This window comes from Myodes glareolus, chromosome 27 (genome assembly GCF_982192425.1).
Source record: "Myodes glareolus chromosome 27, mMyoGla1.1, whole genome shotgun sequence".
Taxonomy (NCBI): domain Eukaryota; kingdom Metazoa; phylum Chordata; class Mammalia; order Rodentia; family Cricetidae; genus Myodes; species Myodes glareolus.
Window position 1 is genome coordinate 10237313 of NC_142052.1, and position 21087 is coordinate 10258399.

At 38.1% G+C, this 21087-nt stretch overlaps 1 protein-coding gene across 3 annotated transcripts in view; it reads left to right on the forward strand.

Moving 5' to 3' along the window:
• Positions 1-21087, forward strand: part of Sema3a (semaphorin 3A) — a 475159-nt gene that overhangs the window by 339122 nt on the left and 114950 nt on the right. For all 3 annotated transcript variants that reach the window (XM_085684250.2, XM_085684251.2, XM_048433584.3), the window contains one exon: positions 2247-2366. In XM_085684250.2, coding sequence (XP_085540376.2) covers positions 2247-2366 — 120 coding nt within the window. The remainder of the gene's footprint in view (positions 1-2246; positions 2367-21087) is intronic.

Sequence of the window (21087 nt, forward strand, 5' to 3'; positions counted from 1 at the left end):
ACCCATCATCTATTTTAAATTGTTAGTAGGTATTAGATGTGAATCACGGAGATGGAGAAGTTAGTTTTATATGCGAATGGCATGTGGGTCTCTACAAGCATTCCCACTGGCCAACTGCAGTCCTGTACTTTTCTGACATGAGCAAGGCATCCATCTGGGTCTGCCACTATGACTTCCTGGAATATCCATTTGCTTACCCGTGCATGCACAGCCGATATCTTGATTTTGACATATGGTGCCGGAACTCATTATTTATCGTCTTGAATATGACAATATTGAGCCCACAATGAGGGATGACTGTCTCTGTAGAAGCAGAACGCGTGGCCACCTACATATTTCAAAGCAAAAAATATTCTAAAAATGGCTTCTTTGAAAATGAATGATTTTTTTTTGAGCAGTACAAATATATCCTGTGTGGCAAACCCTTGAAAACTTCATTTGTAAATGAATTTATCAGATGTTCCTTTCCCCAAACGCCTTCATGGTTTGTCCTGTAGGGGAAGGAAAAGGACCGGTTACAGAATGAGGACACTGCTTCAGAGCAGTGGGAGGTCAAGCTTTGTCGTCTTCTGAGCAGGAGCTAGCCTGTTCCAAGTGAGCAAGGAAGGGGAGGCACATACCCTGTATGCTAGGAAATTCTCCCTTGGAGCAGAGCAATTTGCAAAGTCAGTTGATTTCAGAGCATAATTTCATGCCCTGTCTGGAAAAAGAAGAAAAAAAAAAGGGAGAGATACAGTTTAGATCAATTTAACAAAACAAGAAAATTGTGTTTTTGCTGTAGTTCTTACCTCCCCAAATTACACATTCTTGTTAAGGGAGCATGACAACTCACATCTGAAGCTTATATTTTGTTTCAGATAAGTCTAATTCACCTTTAGAGAAGTATCATTCAAAGGACAGCATCCGGCTGCGCCTTGGTACAATCAGATAGAATGAACAGCAGGCACTTTCTGGAATTGAAATGTCAATTATTTTGCTGAAGTTGCCTGCTCCTGATTTTATGGGCCAACGGAGCTAAGATGGCAGTCCTCAGCGGCAGGAACTGCATGCAAATGCCATGTGGAAATGTACTCAGACTGTTCTAGCACCCCAGTTATAAACTCTAGCTGACTGTATACGTCCAGATGCCTTCTGAGTTCACACCTGAGAAGTCACGGGTCACAAGAAAGCTTTGAGGGCAGAGCACACTTAGGAGCATAAGAATCAACCTGCTTCTCCATTTTGTGAACCAACCTCATTTACACAGTAGTCTGCTTGCGGAGTTTATCTGCATCCCTGGTTACAGTTGTAGAGCTGACTTTCAAATATTCAACTGCAAAATGACTCAGAAAACTATGAGCAACCTGGAAAAACTCTTCCAATGTATTTTTTATTATGTCGCATATGAATGAATACTCACTAGAAAGAAACCAGATTAGATCACTAATGGTAGATTAATTCCTATTATCTTGTATTTTTTTTTCTCCTTTTCTAAATTTCAACTCAAAAGTCGTTTTTGCATGGAGAATCTCACCACCACCTCATCTGAGTAATTTGTTATCTCGAGAGTTTGCGGCCGTCCTATCAGTGGGAAAAGTCATCTATGAGATTGGCAACCCAAAACTTTTTATTCCATTAGGTGGGATCGTTTTAGTGGAAGAGTTCTGGAGGGTATATGTCTTAGGGTTATCACTGCTATGATGAAACATGTTTCAAGCAACTTGGAGAAGAAAAATTCTGTGTGGCTTACACTTCACATCAGAGTTCGTCATTGAAGAAGGCAGGACAGGAGCTCACGCGGGACAGGATCCTGGAAGCAGGAGCTCATACAGAGGCCATAGAAGAATATTGCTTATTGGCTTGTACCCCATGCTCAACCTACTTTCTTGCAGAACTCAGGACCACCAGTCCAGGGATGGTACCACCCACTATTGGTACCTCCCAAATCAATCAGTTGCCCTACGGGCTAGCTTCCATACCAATCTTAGGGAACTATTTCTTCAACTGAGGTTTCCTCTTCTCAGATAGCTGTAGTTTATGACAAGCTGATATGAAACTAGACAACACCATATGTTATATAGTGTTTCCTCAAAGTTTAAGAATGTTTTATCTTAATACATGTAATGCTGTGAACAAAATAATAAAATCGAAATGAGCCCTAAAAAGTTGGGGCAAAAATGTATACGCAGTCTGCCCCAGCTTGCCCAGCGTCCTGCATTCCTGTCAGGGGGTGGCTAGGACTAACTGGTTTGCCTTTTGTTTTACAGAAAGAATGTGCTAATTTCATCAAAGTCCTGAAGGCTTATAATCACACTCACTTGTATGCCTGCGGAACTGGGGCCTTTCATCCAATTTGCACCTATATAGAAGTTGGACATCATCCTGAGGTAATGCTGACTTATGACAACTCTTCTCATTCCTGCCTCCTTCCTGCTCAAATGCTTGCTTCATTGCTAATTTCTTCAGGTCATTTCGCTTCTTGTTCATTATTCGTGGGACCTACTTCAAATTCCGGTGCTGCGATTAATTTTAGTTTGTGAACATAAAACAAAGAGACCCTCATTCAACAATAGCTGTGCAACGGGAGCGAGAAAAAAAGCATTTGCTCTCACCCTGGATTTCAGAGTCATCCCTTTGTACATGAGACATGTGTAGGCGAGAATGCAGTCTCCTTCCTCCTTCGTTCATTGCTGCCATTCCCTTCCGTATCTTCTTCCGTCAAAGGTTTCTGTCTCCTACTGTTTTGTTTTGTTGTTCTTTGCCCCGGGATTAGAAATAATACTTTCTATCCATGAGTTCAAGGACAGAATCTCACATTTGGGTTCTTGCTTTGTTACATTGCTTTTATATTTTGGTTATTATATTGGCATGGAAAAGAAAAAATACATTTTGTCTGACTAAAGATGTTGAACAAAGAAACTTTAGTGAGAGGATTATAGCTCGGTAAATTTACAGCAAAATTAAAAGGAGGGGCCCTTACTAATATTGAAAGGAGTGTGTTGAGTTGGGATTCCTGGCTGTCTCAGTTAGGTACACTGTTGTCTTTCTTGGCACCAACTCCTCAGGAACAACACTATTCGTGTGGTGAGAAAGTGATCTGTGGCAGAATTTTCTTCCAAAATGAAATTTAGAAATGCTCAACAAATAAAGAACTTCTTCACAGAATACTTCTGGAATCCTAAAGATAACGACCGAATTCACTTGCAGCTCCTATGTCTTAAGCTCGAGGCCCCTGCTGCGTTTCCTGAAGGTGTCCTATGGGAAAGGAATGTGTTGTTTTTATTCCGCAGACAAAAAAGCAAACCATTTCATGCTTTATCTCCTCCATACAAGATGGCACATCACGGGCTATGTGTTTCCAGTGCGAAAACCAGCTCCGTGTCGTAGTTTCTGCCGTGACATCCCTGATAAGACTAGAAAGTCACGATACTTTCCTGAGAACACATCCACATAGGCACATTATGTGTCTATGCCCGCCTACCCTTATATTCCTCCTTCTCCTCTGCATTACAAGTATGTATGAAATGTTTGCTGACATCGACAAGATCTTTCATCACGACATGATTTTTAGGAAAAGCGTTTTCCTTTAAGTTCCCGGACTCACATCGAGGAAATTAAGACTTAGTTCAGACATGATACTACGGATAACCCAAAGTGCTTCTAGTTGCTCCTTATTAAATAACTGTCCCCACGCTACCATCCCAGATGGTAAACTGCCTATGACAATAAGGGATCCTAAAAGCTAGATCCACTGTGTTGTGCATTCTGTACCTGGCATCAGAATGCTCCTAAAGAGCTGGTAGCATATTCAGGAGCGTACCACAGAGGGACAGGAAAGCGTTGGTTCTGGTATCACAACAGGCTTCAGCGTGCATGCTGCAGTTACTAGCTGGGAAGCTCTGGAAAAGATACTTAACATCTCAGAGTCTCTGCTCATAATACAGAAAACAAAATAAAACTGTCTTTGGCTAGGTAGTCACTTATTACATCGGCTCGTTACCTCAAACTGCCTTCCACTCCCTTCACATTTAGGGCTACACAAACTCAAAGCGTCTGTTGTTTTGAAACATGCCTTTCTTCTGGCCTCAGATTCCTGGGTTTTCACCACCCTCTCCTCAGCTTTAGTTATCCTGTGTAGAACCAATCGCTTCTTTTACTGTGTCTATGTTTCTAATGTAGACAATTGGAAGGAAGATATAAGATCTGATAGCTAGTCATTGCTGGAAAAAAAACAGCTAATACTAGAAAGTGTAAATCCATCTCATATTGAAAGCCTTTGCTGTTAGTCTGATTAGTAATTGCCAGCTAACCTCTCATTTACTTCTTACACCAGAAATTATAATGTCACTAGGCTATCCTTACTAGATGTCTCTACATTTATCTTAAATCCTACATCTTCGAATTCTGAGACTTTCAATACTTTGGTATCTATTTATGCTAAAATTCTATACATCATCTATGAATTGTCTTTTTTCATGGTGATGGTCCCTTCCCCTTCTATAATCGCTGTTTTGTGTTGTTAATAATGTATTATATTTCAAGACAACTATGCCTTGCCGCTCTTTGGGTGGGCTGCTAGGAGGGTGAAGGGCTACAGGCCATTTGCTCAGGCTCCCCTCGACTGAAATAATAAATATGCCTGGCTTCCTATGTGAGCTTCTTTGAGATGACATATTGAGGTGCAAGTTTTTTTTTTCCTGAGAAACTCAGAGCTCTGAGACAGATCTACCTTACGAAGCTCGGTGATTTTGATTTGCATGAGAACTATAAATTATGAAATACCATTCCAGAGTAGGAGGTCAGAAAGAAGATGATTATGCAATTACCTGGGGAATTTGGAGCAGTCTAGACAGGCAATCTAGGAAATTCTGGAAAAGATATTATCACGAGGGCTTGTCTAGACTACATCAAATTTAATTTTCAATGCTTAAGCTGCCTTCGGAGACAATCTGCTTTAAATTGATCTATACTATTACTTAAAATGCTATCCTTGGCTTTAACCAATTTTGCTGTTTATGAAGCCGAGAAAGAGAGACAATGTGCACTTTATTCTGTTAGAAAGGAATGACACTAATGGAAAGCCTGGAAGAGGCGGGGGAATAAAGAGTCACCAGGAGAGACGCTGGGAATGTTGGATTGAGATTCACACACTCATGGAGTCTGAAAATCCCATCCTCAGAAATCCTTTTAAATAACATTTATGTTCTCCAGTATAATAATATAATTACATCTTCTGTCCCTTCCCCTTCCTGTCCCCAAACCCAAATGTCCCACCCTACCCCACTGCTCTCTTTCAAGTTCATATCCTCCTTTTCTTCAATTACAAAGATTTTCCTCTTAAATTTTAGGCTGGAAATTGCATGCTTATTTTCCTGATAACTGTTCCATATTAAAAAAAGAAACATAATTTTATTTTAATGATTGTATACACTGTTTTTAGACTACAAATAATTATAATTTAAGGAAAGAAGTGTCTTCACTTTTAGCAGTTGGAAAAACTGTCAGCAACATTGCCATATTCAACTTCTGCTCTGCAATGCATCTCCCTTAAAGTAACTACTGTCTTATTCTTGGTTTCCAAGCTTGTAGAAGCTTCACCATTAGAGAACTGCATATGGACTGAACATCTTTATGGCAGAATGCCACAGAAGTTACAACACTGCTTTTGGAAAAATGCAAGACCCCATTCATCATTTAAAAGCTTTGCCTCTTATAGAAGAAAATTATCACTTGCTATTTCTAATGATAAACCAATTTCCAAAATACCATCAAGTTTAGCCTTGTAGCTGTAAAAATAGATTTTTTTTTGCATTTTGATAGCTATAGATACACTCTTAAATAGTGTCTTCCAAAAACCTAGTTTTTCTGTCTGGTGAATGCCTTTTGACCACACGCAGTATGTCATTGATTGCTGTATTAAACAGATTTTCTGTTTCCTGTGGTACATTTGGGAATTGGTAGACATATTAATTAACTCCAGTTCTGTAAGATATGTGTCAATCAATTCTTGGGCATCTGCCAATAGCCCTTGACACAGCAGATAACTGCCAACAAGGTCACATGCCTCATACACATGTGTACGTTTGTCATAAAACGCCTGCAGAGTTCACAGAGGGAATGATTCGGAGTAGAGCACAGATGAGGTTTGAGTTGCAGTTCAGCATCTCTGCTATCCACAGGAAAATTGTGAGTCATCCTTTAGAGACCATCTATTCCCAGAAGGCTTAACGTATATGGTATTCTCCCGCAAATTTACATCTGTTGGTAAAAACAAAGTTTGAATTTAGGAAGACTATAGCTTTTCGAATAAATTCCAAATAGGTCTCTTCTACGTATTGGCAGGAATCCTAAGGAAAGATGGACCCAGATGTGCGCTGGATAGTATTAAGTCTATACTCTCATAATGTCATGTTCTCAATTTATGATAGAGCCAAATGGACATTAAGAAAAGCAATGAGTCTTAATGGCCATCTCTCAGGTCACTTTTGCTATGACTGCCAACGTATCTGCTGGAAGTCAAATTGTTTGTCTGATGCTTCCCTTTTGTTATGAAGGAGAATTTGTTTTATATGAAAGTCTGCAGCATGGAAAGTTTTAAAATCGCAGGTGGCGCTATCACTGAATTGATCTGTACGCATTTCTAGTTAGGTTATCTTTTGTATTTATTGGGTTGGGTGGAGTGAGCACCGGTTTGTTACTAACAAGCCTGAAGACTAATGGTCAGCCATTTGTGTGTCGCCTTCGCTATTCTGTAAGCCATGCCTCGAGGCTCTGTTTGCTGTGTAATAAGCAGACGCTGGTGAGAAAGGGCTGAGTACTCTTCCCAGGTGTTCATTGTCTCCACCAGAGGTGACTGCTCCTTTTCCCTCCTGGCCTGTGCTACACTGAGTAAGGGCTAAGTCCTATCTGGGATCTTATTTATTTTTCTTGAACCTTTTGAAGAATTCAATCATTTTAGGAAAATGATCCTTGTGTGTGTGTGTGTGTGTGTGTGTGTGTGTGTGTGTGTGTGTGTGTGTGTTGCTATTTAATAAACAATACTTCAACTTTCATCTCAAACAAAAATCTTCTGGTGATGATGCTAAAGAAGCTTCTTAGTTCATGTTCTGAGAGAACTTAGAGCCACCATCTATTCCTCTAAGAACTATTTAAATACAACCAACATGACTATTTCTCAATAATAAGAACAGGGACTGAGTTAGAACATAGGAGAACATAAATTATGATGACACGAGACCAGACAAAACAATCAAAACTCTTATAACATAAATAAGAGAAACTATATTAGTACTGTCTGTATACTTACTTCAGACTACATGGTCTGACCGAAATGTTTTAAAAGCTCGAAGTTTTGATATTAACATTCTTCTCTATCATTTATTCCATTGAATTATAAAATATAATTTTCTTACAATATTTCACAAGTTTTATTCTTAAAAATAGTGGCAGATAAAAATGGAAATGTTAGCATTCAGTTCTTAACTCGCAGAATATTAATTGATGTTTTAGCTTGAACGGTTCATCTGTTGCTGGGAAAAGGTTATGGGTAAAACTGATCTTTTCTTAAGTCAAAATAGATACAGTGAAGCCATGACTCATCCCTTATTAAGAGAAATACTACCTCATAGTCATGTAAAAGTTTAAATCTTTCTGTCTTCATTTGTGTGCGGTCTTTGATGTAAGTACCAAGAATGTTCTTTTAATTTTCTTGGGCTCGTGAGAAGCAGAGGGTGACTTGTTGCCTTAGCCGGTGTTCTATTGATGTAAAGAGACACACATGAGTTGCCATGACAACTCAGAAACTGAAGCACTTCCTTAGGCTTGCTTATAGCGTTAGAGATTTAGTCTGTTATCATGACGGCAAGGAGCATGTCAGCAGAGACAGATGTGGTCCTGGGAGTATCTGAGAGCACTGCTTCTAGATACCCCGGCAGCAGGAAGAGAAGGCAGCTGTTCCTGGCTTGGGCTTCTGAAACCTCAAAGCCTACACCAAGTGACTTACTTCTTCCAACAAGGCCACACCTTCTAGTCCTGCTCAAACAATGCCACTCAAGGTGACCATGCTAAAATATTAGTCAATGGGGTCCATTCTTATTCAAACCACCACCCTTGTTATGTACATGCTCTTTTCTACAGAGAACAGGAGCAGGAAAGGCATGCTGTACTCGTTCCTGGGATTAAAAAGAGAGAAAAAAACAAACCGACAAAAAATGATGAAAGACGTAAAAAAAAAAACAACTCTCTAGTCCTGGAGAGGGTGGGAGTATACGCTCAGTACTAGATGCTGTCTGGGGTTCACATTCACACTGCAAAGGGCTCACACTTTGCCTCAACATCAGCGTAACTTGCCCCATAGAATTGCTAGTGATAATGTATTCAGTTTATTTGCTTTCTCATTTTGCTGCTGTTTCATTTTAAGCATGAAGATTATATTTATACATGTACAAACTTACTTAACTGTTAGAAAAAACATTGGAAGTTAATCGTTTACCATGCTAGAAACTTTCCTCTGTTTTTTTTTTTTTTGAAGATGACATTATATCTTCACCTATATTCATGTGGATCACACTCTTAATTGGTCTATGTTTCCTGGGGTTCTTGACTTTGACTTGAGATACATGTCATCTGTAACTCTGTCACTGTTCTTTTCCTATCGATGACCTTTGTTTGTAACAACAGTTTAGCATTGTTTCGAGACTTAGAGTCAGCTAGCCAAAGACTAGAAAAACAAACAAATAAAACCCCATATATTTCATGATGAAACATTACCTTGATTTATATATATAACTGGGTCTAGAACATTTATTAGAATACACAAAAATATTTTCTTTCATAATTACAAACCCTTTTTCCCTGTTTCATCATCTTTCTTAATATAATTATACATATGTGTGTGTGTGTGACTCGTGTGCTCCTGAATTTATTTGGAGTTGGAATTTAGAAGTTAACTTACTAGAGCTGAATCTCTACTTCTACTTTATGTGGATTCCAGAGATTTAACTTAGGCCATTGACATTGCATCATTGAGCATCGTGTGTTTCTTACCCACTTAACCACCTTACAGAGCCTTTTATTATCTACTTAAAATAAACCCTGTGAGTTGACTTCAGTAACTTAAATTAACTTGTTATTGATAGGGAATGTATAAGCACCCTTGTTATGAACTTATTTTATGGTGTTCCCTACTTGTGTTAGTTTTCTAAAACATCTCTAACAGAAATACAAGTCATATATGCAATTTTAATGTTTTTAATTTTAATTAAGGTGTAATTGCATCGTTTGCTCCCTTCCAGTTTCTTTCTCCAATTTCCTCCAAATTTATGGTGACGTTGGTAAACTGCTTGCTTTGCAATCTTGAAGAATCAAGATTGTTGTCCCAGAGTTCATATTAAAAAAGAAATCAAATGTCTGGCCTGGTAGCACATGCATGCAATCCCAGCCCTGGAGAGGTAGAAACAGATTCATTCTAGGGTTTCATTGGCCTATCAGTCTTGGCTGCTTGGCAAGGACTTGACCAGTGAGAGATTCTGTCTCAAAAAACGAGGTGGATACCATCTGAGGAGCAGCAACCTAAGTTGCCTCTGGCTATCATAAACACACATACTTGGATCTACACATAAACATGCCCCTGCTCCAATGTACACATACTAGGAGAGTGGAGAGAGAAATTATCTTATTGTATATATAAATTATATATATATATTATATATATATAAATTATCTTTTTGCATATATATATATGCAATGATTTTAATGGGATAGGTACTGTTTCCCAGAGCATTTTATAAGAAAACTTTCAAAAGTCACTCTCCAGTCACCGTTCACTAATGTGCCATGTGGAAAAATAAATCATTCTATGTCCAGGCTATTGAAAAGTGATATTTAGTGTATGTTTGCTTGTTGAGCTGTGGAATCCCAGCTTGGTGTCATGAACATCACGAAGCCCTGAGTCTTCTCGAGGAAGACCTAAACCTGTGGATCTGATAAGCCGTGAGTGCAGCCGCAGAAAAGGACAACACGCAGGCAAAAAACTTCACTGTTTACAGTGTTCTGTGCACATTCTGACTTGAGCTACAGTAGCATTATATAGACAAAAAGAGAGAGACCCCAGAGGGCCGAAAGAGCCAAATCTGATCCTGCTTATAGAACAGGATCTGGGGGCTGGCTGTGAGCATTGCACCGGGAGGCAACTTGGACACAGGAGAGCCAGGGAGGAAGAAAAGACTGGAATAGAGAAGAGCACAGTAGAATTAAAATAGCTCGGAGGTGACCACGAACAACATGACAGGCAGTGTAGATCCCTGGCATGGAGCTTTTACTTCTTCGATTTGCGAGAACATTGGAAAGAAATTGAGGCTAGATCTGTGTGTATTTGAAGCTGCACTCAATGCCTCAATAATAAGGGATGCAATTCGTATATAAGTAAATCGCTCAACAGCATTGATAAGATTTCTATAAAAACATGGAGAACATCTTCCAGGTAAGATGCTAAGGTTAATGGTGAAGGTTACAAATATACAGAACCCACATACTCATAAAAAAAAATCTAACTTCAATACAGTTTAAGACATCAAAAATAGCAATTTTGTTCCTCCAAACCAAGATTTATTGAGCAATTAGTATATGCGCAGCAGTGTCTGTATCAACTACACTGAATCATCACAGAATTTTGTGAAGTCAGCACTCTCTTTAATTTTGTTTTATCAATGAGAAAGGTAAAAAGTCCTTGAGTATTTGTAATGTGCATGCATCAGGCATGCAAGGCAATGGTTTATGTCTGTGTTCAAAACTTGCATCATGAAGTGATGACTTGCAGAGACCAGGGGACAAAGAATTGAAATGATTAATCACGATTATGATACTGGGTCAATTTTAATCTTCCTATATTGGTATTTCAACAATACTCCATGAATATTTAGTTTGGATCAGGGAGCCAATAAGTGTGGATAAAGACGCAGGTGAAGTGAGCCCAAGCCACAGCTTTACACTGGAGTCTGAGAACTGAATGGCACGGCACATGAAGAGCTGAGGAAGCTCTTGTGGGCGGGGTTAGCAATGGCGGGAAGGACGGAGCAGGAAAGACAGCCTACAGGGGAAGGGGGAATCACACAGGATGCATGGTACATTTCAATTATGGAAGCTGGAAAGTACATTAAAGGTTGAGGTGAGGAAAACTAATTGAGAGCCTGGTGAGGTTTTACTGAGAGTGGTATTTTTGCCAACATTCAAACAGAAATATATTTCTAGGACATGAATTAGGGGAGAACATGAGTGAGTCATACATCCATTTTCAGACTGTACAAAGGTCTGGTACCAACTGAAGGAAACTCAAATAGAAGGACACGAAGGAAACTTTGAGATTCTCAAGATTCTCCAAGGGAAATAAGAAATCCAAACATCCGTCAGGTTTCGCAAAGCAGTGAAGTGTAACCGAGATGACAGAGCTGAGAGTTTCCAGCGGGAGGGGGAGGATGGGCTTCACGTTCTCTTGTGACGACCAGGCAAACCTACTCTGTAACATAGGACCTCCTACACACACAGTCTCTACCCCAGAGTATATGGATAAAGGACATGCGTGTTAGTCTAAAATATTAAGCTGTTACATACGAAGGGATTGGAATTCCTAACCTTGGCGAATTACAAAATAATGCATAACGCATACTTGGAAATCCAGAGAGAGGCATATGATGTAATGCATATTTTAACACAATGCAAATTTGTTATATTTTAAAAGTTTCCTAAAAAACACTTACCAGGAAGATATATTTAATATGTATCACTAGCAATGGTGAATTTTCTGTGAAAATCACTGTCATGCTATCTGCAACTTCGTTTTACATTTTCATATTTGAGTTTTGTTTTGTTTTGTTTTGTTGCTTTTCTTCTGAGACAGGGTTTCTCTGTTGGAATGTTTAAGGATTTTGTCCATAACTACTTCCCAGTTATTTTATTCTGCTCGGGTTCCCTCTAGTTAGACTGACTTTCTGAAATGATTGTTTTTCTTATTGGTATCAGTGTCTACCTCATGACAATTTAATGGCTTTTACCAAAGTTAAAATGTTTGATTATCATAATGCTGGGATGTAAATATTTCTTCCTTTTTCCTTTGAGGAAATAGAGGCTCGGAATGGATTCAAGAAGTTAACTAGCATCACACAGTGAGAAGTTTGCTTTTCTCCCTATTGTGATACATGGCCTTTCCAATGTTCATCAACACTGCACACCACTGGGAGAAGCTATGCCATGTGTTTATTAATATTCAAGTGTATATCACTTCAAAACATTGCATTTTACATTCGTACATCACCGATTACATTACCGGAACATTCTTGGAAACTCCACGAAGGCCTTATATCTGAAAAACTGGCAGTATTGGTTGGTTTAGGCAGTGACAGCTTCCCTGAGTCCCTTAGATGATAAAGGTGAAACAGTCAGGGGGAATTGTTTTTACAAAAGAAGTGTGATGGTATTCACAGAACCAGCTTCATCTGGTGATACTTAACCTCTCTATGGAAACCCTAGGGATTAGGCAGATAAGCAAAACCCCCTTTTCCTTCCTTCTCCACACACACACAAATGTGACTATGCGTGTGACACGGTGAACTGTCTTCAGTTCCTACCAGAGAAAGAAACATAAGAATCTGTAACATTGATATAAGTGTATCCCCAACACAAACTTTTATGAGCTCCCCAACACTTCAAATACGTTCAGCATAGAGAGTTGCTTTCTAGTATTTTGAAACTTAAATTCTAAAGATTTCAAAGAAAAATCTTTGTGCCAATATATACTTGGAAAAATACCATAAGTTTTAAGAATGTCTTAAAACAGATAATACTAAATTTTATGTGCCATCCAAATTACTAAATAACAATAGATACTCATATGCAGTCATATTCATCATTTTATTGTCAAGATACAAATTGGGTTTACCTAGTTACTAAGGTCAATAAATATGGTAAAATATTATAATGTTTAAAAAAGCCTTGTAGTCTAACTCAATTTTCTAGTTATGAGTCTAAAATTTTCCAACTAGGACCATTGTACTTGGAAAAATATTTATTTAGGTTAAGAATAATTCTTTAATCATTGCCTCATAAAAGGAATGACATGGACCTTCAACTTTTACTTCAGAGTCTTATATTTGCATAATTTGCTATTATACCTTTATAATTTAAAATACCTCGCACTCTAAGGGATACAGAAGTTGGTACTACTATCTAAACTCACCTTTGATAACTGAACATTATAGGAAGAAAATAATATCATTCGAAACAGTCAGAAACCAAGTCACATAGAATGGTTACTTTCCATTTTAATTTTATTTTTATTTTTCAGTCTGCCCTTCTAACTCAATTGAGCATCCTTGGCCACTGAAAGCAATCTCAGAAATTGCTGAGCTCCTTAAAAGGGAGTCTAATGAGATCTGAAAATCAATTCACAGGTCTGCCACTGATTCATTGGGCTACTCTTGCTTCTACTAAAATGACACAAAATTGGTCTCGTCACCATTTCAAACCTCAGGTTTGCCTCTTGATGTAAAAGCACTTATTGAGCAGGCACAATGCAGATGCACCTCAGAAAGCAGCCTACCGAGCCTGAATCTCAAGGCTGGCTCCTCTCAATTGGTCGCTGCACTTGAGACTAGCTGGGAGCTCTGCAGAGGCTGGGTGTCTGTTCTTTCGAGTACTGCAAACGCGACTTTGTATGTGTGCCAGGGTTCAAGCTCCTTTAAGTGCTTTTATCCCAGTCTGATTTACATTTTGTTGGCACTGAGTAGCTGTCTTACCTCATATTTAAATTGATTAACCTAGAAAGGATGGATACTTAGTGCCCCACATTTATTTGCCCTTCGCTGGCCTAAATCTGGGACGAATGTCAGATCTGAAGTAAGGAATCCCTCTCTCCTGAGCGCATCCCATCCTTGTCACCACCCCACCTGTGCACTAGCAACCATGTGCACACTCATCTCTGACTACATGCAGATTTTACTCCCTATTTTAGGCATAGATTAAAAAAAAAGATAGCATTTTCAGAAAGGTACACTATTATCTGACAATAGACCGTGTCCAGACTTTGTGAGCGGTGAGCAGAATATTGCCATTTATATCAGGTGGCAAACTAGGCCTGAAGTGTCTTATCTGCAAAGCACATCAGCAACAAACCGTAATGCCCTGCTGTTGTAAAGATTATTTCAGGAGAAATCAAGTTCCATGTTTGCCACACACATGATCAGATTCTATCTTAGTGACCTTTGCTCTTCCTAATTACCTGATCAGTTTCGCAATCTCCTAAGCCAAACATTGGAAGTATTTTCAAATATATTGATCAAATACATTGACAGAAGATGAGTTCTATCTGGACAACATCAATTTATCAACTGAGTGGGACAACACTGTATACTCTCAACTTCTCTAGAATCTAAAAACATCTACTATTTTTCTGTAAGTTTGTGTCTGCTGATAAATTGTGGCAACTTCCATACTTGTTCAAAGTACATTTAAAAAGTAGTTATTATACGGCTCCTCTAATCTCTATTCTTCATTTTAAAATATGAAAAAATAACTGGGGATATAGCTTAATGGGGCAGTGCTTGCCTGGCATGTGTCTGGCGCAGAGTTTCATCCTCAATAGTGCTAAAATTGTTAAATTAAATTTCACAACGATGTCTGGAGTGACTCCGAGGTTAAGACGTGTACTGCTCTTGCAAAGGATCTGAATTGGATTCCCGGCATCACTTGGAGCAGCTCACAGTTGCCTCTAACTCTGGCTCCACAGGATCTCAGGCTTCCCTGGGCAAGTGCACTCACATACACGTGCATGTGCACAAACATGCATGCATAGTTAAAAATAGCAAAAATAAATTTTGAAATTATAAAATTTAAATTGACATTATTTGAATAGAGCACTCAAATCTGTAGTGACTTCCTGTTAAATCTGAGGTAGAGTTTATTTCTCCCAACAGCTAATCACTGCCTTTTCCATTATAGTGCATTTCTTGTTTTTCCCCTCACTAATTACCATGTCAAGGAATTCAAAGGCACAATTTTTGATAAGCCACAGATTGTACATATGGTTTTATTTTTCAAAATGAAAATAAAATCAATTTCTGCTGCAAGCATCAATAGTACTTGCTTATAAAAAAAAACATAAACTATCAGCTCTCCAGAATAGATACAACTTAGATATTTCAATATTATTTAATTTTATTCTCATAAAAATCACTGGATTTAAGTGGATTTCTCTTAGTTGAAGCAGTCAACACATATCAAACATTATCAAAGAAAGTTACTGAGTGCATTAGAGAAACAACATGAAGGCAAGCATCATGCAGAATCTCACTCACACACCCTGCATACAATGGACAGGAATGACTCAACGCTTTGATCTTCTCTGGGGAACATAAAAGAGTGAAGGAAAAATGCAGCGTCTGTTGGAAGAAAGGTTTAATGAACAGGTGGAGACAAGTTGAGTGTTGACACAGAACATGAGAAAAGCAAAGAGAGAGAAAATGCAGAATGGTTATCATCACAGACCTCCGGGGTCCAAGGAGACACAGTCCAATTCGAGAAAATGATAGTAAAATAAATGCACTTTGATTTACCTCTAAGCACTCAGAAACCTGTTCTAACTTTCCACAAATACCCGTAAGGGAGCCGTACAATTCACTGTGTATCTATACTATATTTTCAAGTTTTTATATCAATAGGAGGTACAATATCTTGGAGAACTATGAAGGTGTAATATTAAGAATATAACCCACTTTTACTGCCTATCAGAATATTTTATTGATTTTTTTTCACTTATCTGAGGGAGACAAATGTCTACTGTGGAAAAGTGATTGACATTAAATTAGATTTCCCCTTAAATATATTTACTTGAGCATTATCTACATTTCAACAGCTATATACACTCTGAGATAGAAAATGGGAACCTAAAAATTGGAGAAACTTCCCAGTTTGTGAGTTTTTGCATTGTTATGCATGTTTGTAGATTAGGGTGGTTTTTCAGAGTTGATATCAAAGTATAGACCATACTCCCATGTGGTAAAATGCTTCCTGTGATTATTCACATGACAGCAGTCATGTCTCATGAATGCACACGTAGATATGACATTTTCTCATGGCACAAGACCATCGTATTACATGACAGTTTTATTCGACCAGTAAAATTATTGGTAAAATTTTAACCTTGAAGTGGCTCTAGATTATCTAAAAATATTATGAAAGTAGAAAATCAACTGGAAATATGCTAATACATAACTTAAGTTTGGAAGTACAGGCTATGTTTAATATTGGAGAGTGTCTCATGGATCCAACAGAAAGAAGCACAATCATAGATGTCCTATGACCGTATTTGCAAAGTGTGAGAAGAAAGACACTGGCCTCTAAGATGCTGCCTGCATATTACAGACTCTCTGAACCCCCCCATGCTCTACAGCACAGCAGAGGTTGAAAGGTCACCAAGCCATATGGTTGCACTTGACGAAGTAATTCTCTTCCATCTCATCTTGCTTCCTCCTTCCTTTCCACTTTATGAACCTTCTCATCCAGTTATTTCTGTGGAAAGACGGATCAGTTGTTACAAATAGCAGAAGGCCTCGCACCATCTGGCTTAAGGACATTCTTCCACCTCCTTTGACACCTAGCAACTAAGGTGAAGTGTGCCTGTTGGTTTGGGTCCTGACTACTTCTACATCCTGTGGGGTGAGGTCTCTTAACTCCTGCATCCTAGTGTTCTTTTTCATCCTTCAATTCCTTATCATTCCCGGCCGGGCTCCGTGCAGGCTTTTTGAATTTGTATCTCTTGCCCATCAGATCCCACACAAGCAGCAGAGAGAGATGAGAGCTGTAACATAATGTAGAGAGTAGTTCTGAATTGCGGCAAATTTTTGTAGGTTGGATTCATTCCCCTTCAGTTCTCTGGATACTTAAGCATCATTTCTTCATTTATCATCTATTATTTACTCAGTAACCTCAGTGGAGGAGATGCAGCATCTTCAAGTTAAAGTCAACATCTTTTTTATTCCTAGTGGAAACTGCACTGCATCACTGCCCCATTTTCCCTCACAGAGGATTTTATTGTGGAATGAATTAAAAATAGAATATTCTATATGTAAGTCAATTTGGACAGCAAATTACTTTTTCAACTTAGAGTTACCCTTCATAACAAAGTTTATTTTTCACTGCGTTTGTTTAACATTTCCCTGCTGGATATTAGTTCGACTACTGGAAAAACTGACTAAAAATAAACTAGCTTTTCTTGCTAAAAGTCGTGAGTAAAGGCTAACACATAGGAGATCAAGACTAAAGGGAGCTAGAACACCATTTTTTAAAGCAAGGGAAAGCGGGGTCGTAAGTCAAAGGAGAAAGGTAGGAGGAGAAAAGTGTCCACATTGGCATTCAGAAGATGATCACTGGAGGTGCCATCACAAGGAAAGAGGACTCTGCTGTTTGAGTGTGGAATTAAAGCCTTCTGAAGAAGAAGACAAATTTTATTTTGGGAAAAGTTTTGCCTTTCATCTTCCCCCCATTAGGATTTCAATTGGCACAAGATGACACAGGCTGCCTAACAATCAGGCATTTCAATCCAGAGGAAGCAACTTTCCCTCAACTCCCCTTAAGTGCCTTTTATTTCAGTCTGTGTGTACAGTGTATTTGACAGATGTAAAACATTAATCCACTACAACTTGAAGAGGAGAGATTGTGAGCTGACTGTAATCTGAAATGTAGCAGATCATGCAGGGTTACCTTGAGGTGGAACCGGATGTCTATTTACTGAGGCCATGATCATTTGATGGGATTTTATTCATTCATAACGTCTAGATTTTCAACAGTCTCTGAGACGTTGAAAATGATTAGCGGGTTGGAGACATAATCATTATCATTCTAAAGGCTTAAGCCTTTTACTCAGTAGTTACGAATAATCGTTACATTGCTGAGAACTCAAAGAGAAAACCTGAAGACATTGCCAAGAAAGGAAAGAGGAAAGGCGAAAGGCAAAGGAAATCTGTTCAAGGTGAAGGACTTTCTGTGAGCCTGACTGGCTTTGACGAAACCACTTTGATTTGGCAAGAATATCAGATTGTAGGCTTAAATATGCCATTTTACCTGAAGGGGATGTTGGTCCCCGTGTCTGAATCCAGTCCCTCGCTGAGTGCTCCGAGTTGTCGTCTTTGAGTTTTCTCCTTGTGAACCCTCCCACCCCAGCCTGGCATTTCCAGTGATGGGGTGTGTGTTGTCCTGTTTGACATGTCACTTGTCCAGCCTAATGTGAAACACGCAAAGGCTTTAAAGAAGCAAACTCTTTTTACCCGTGTGTACAATGACCCACATTTCATCATCTGGCATGGTTTAGATTCTGGATAATATTTGTTGAGTCAAGTAAATGGGTGAAATTACCAGTATCAGTATGGTTATTATGATTAGAAAATATATGCTCTTTTCTAAAAGAAGAAACAATTTAGTTTAAAAAATCGTTTAGTCTTACTTAGACCTGTTGTTTTATTTCTGTCGTGTTTAAGCCTTTTGTCTACCACTGTGTCCTAAGCTTTCTTTTATCTGTACTTTAACTGAATTGTTTTCTTGACAAAAGACCACAGGCTTCCCATGTGCAGACTAATCCTATGCATTTGCACAAGTGTCCTAAAAACCTTTCTTAACTTTCCATCAAGTAATGAAGAAATGTACCACAGCGTGCCTTGTGTTCAACAGTCGCAAGTTTTTTATTGCTAATTTCTGAACATGTAAAATTGAATTCACATCTTGATCTTTCCTTTAAAATAATTAAACTAAATTCTGTGGGCCTGAATTTCATTATTGTTCTGAAATGATTCTCGTTAAGAGAATAGATGTGCTCCAATTCAAAACCAAATTTTCCAAATTGTTTTACTTCCATCTCTCTATAGATGTTTAGTGATACTGGTTCAAAATTCAAAATTGTATCATCAGTACATTACGTAAGGTTTAAAAGTTAGCATCATTACAATGAACAAACCAGGATCTATAAAGAAACAAATAATGATCAAACTATGAGTTTCTCTCTCTCTCTCTCTCTCTCTCCGTAGACACACACACACACACACCTTATTGTATCATTATAAAAGAAGCACTTAACTTGTAAAATAGCCCTCACAATGAATTTACCGTAAGAAATCCTTATAAGTACTTTGACAGAAGACGTCTGTTTTTTATTAGGTGTTTAGGGAATTTGGAATTAGTGTGTATGTATATATATTTTATATAGATAGCATCTCAGTCAAGTAATTGAAGGACGTGTACCGTGCAATGGTTACATTCAAACCTGTAACTGAGCTAAAAATCAATAATTTTAAGTTTTTTATCTATGAAATAATGTTTGCCAGGTGGTATTTGTCAATGGACAAGTAACCAATGTATTGTAGATACGCTGCACTGAGACTGAGAGCCACTGTTTAGAACATGTGAGTTTAGTAAGTACTTTATTTATTTTCAAAGTGACAAATTTTGTTCTACCAATTATGACAGTAGCAACATGTATAATATGCAAGAGAGCATATTCCCCCCCTACACTGGAGAAAAGTGAAGGAGCTGTCTAGATATTTCCACTGCTATTTTAAAAGGAGTATTTTTACATTGATACTTCAAAAATATTGCAGGTGGCAATGTATCACTTGAGGCAAATGTTTGCCTATCCCGTTTTAATTTAGTAAATGCACCTTTTTTTCCTAGCAGCTCTATACTGCCTAATTGTTGTGGTTTAGGATTATTATTTCAGCCAAAAAACATACATCCCATCTGCTTCTTGTCTTCCACAAGGTGGACAACCACATCTGCCACTTGTACCTGTCACCATGAGCCACACCTGGAGCCCAAATAGTCACAGCAGAAAATCATAGATTGAAATGTCTGAAATGCTTCTTTAAGCTCTTTCTCTGGGGTGTTCTGTATGGGTGATAGAAAAATGATAATATCTATGCCCTTAATCCCAGCACTTGGCAGGCAGAAAAATAATAATATCTATACCCTTAATCCCAGCACTTGGCAGGCAGAGACAGGGGGATCTCTGTGAGTTGTTGGCCAGACTGATCTACAGAGTAAATTCCAGGACAGCCAAAGCTATATATTGAGATCCTGTCTTGAAAAAATAAAAATAATTATAAATAAATAAATAAATGAAATATAATGCAATATTTTTGTGACGTTGTTATTTAGAAAATATAGATCAAAATTAAATGGATGCTCTACAAGTATTTGCTTACTGTTTCTTTTCCCTAACACTTCCTGCCAAAGGACTGATATAAAATCTTTCTGACCTAGTTCTTAATACCCTAGCACTGGAAGAAGATAGAATCTTAACTAGTAATACAGATATCACTGATGGTATATCCAAATAGTCTGCCAACTGAATCATTTTATTTAAACCCTACAGCATTCTAAGGAGGCAGATGGGTTTTACTTCCCCCTCTTTAGAACAGAGATAATTAGGAAATGAGAGGTTAACGTAGGTAAAAAGCATATCTCAAAAAAACACAGATCTTTCATTTGAAAACAGTTTAGAGCAACTTTAATCTTTTAGTAACTCTATTTTAAGTTACTTAAAATTAATTTATGGACTGTTCCATAAACATTTACATACATAAATATTTATACAAGATAAATGCTTATTGCTTAATAAAGTAACAGAAAAACAAAGATATGAAATTCTTTTGTAAAGAAACTTTTCAGAACAAATCACTTTGTCAGCTGTAAACAAAAGGAAAGTAAAATTGAATGGTTAGTAAAAAGAAGACTGAAGAAGAACATTGCAAATATGCATTGAATAAAGACAGCTGCAAGGATTATTAAGTAGGTAAATAATACAAACAAAGAACATTTTGAAGATACAAGTAATTTCCTGGGGATAAAATTTAGTGACTCAGTACTTCTTAGCATGTAGTAAATCCTCAGTCAAACCCCAGAACCTTAAAAACAAGCAAATCAAGTAAATCCTAGTGGTTTCTAGATGAAGTTATTGGGTAAAGAAATAAATCATCAAGGTAATTGGCTAGCAAACTAACTAATGCAAGTGAAATCTAGCAATGCCCTGAGAGGAAAGGGGAAGGGAGAAATACTGGTACTCCTTGCTTAAAA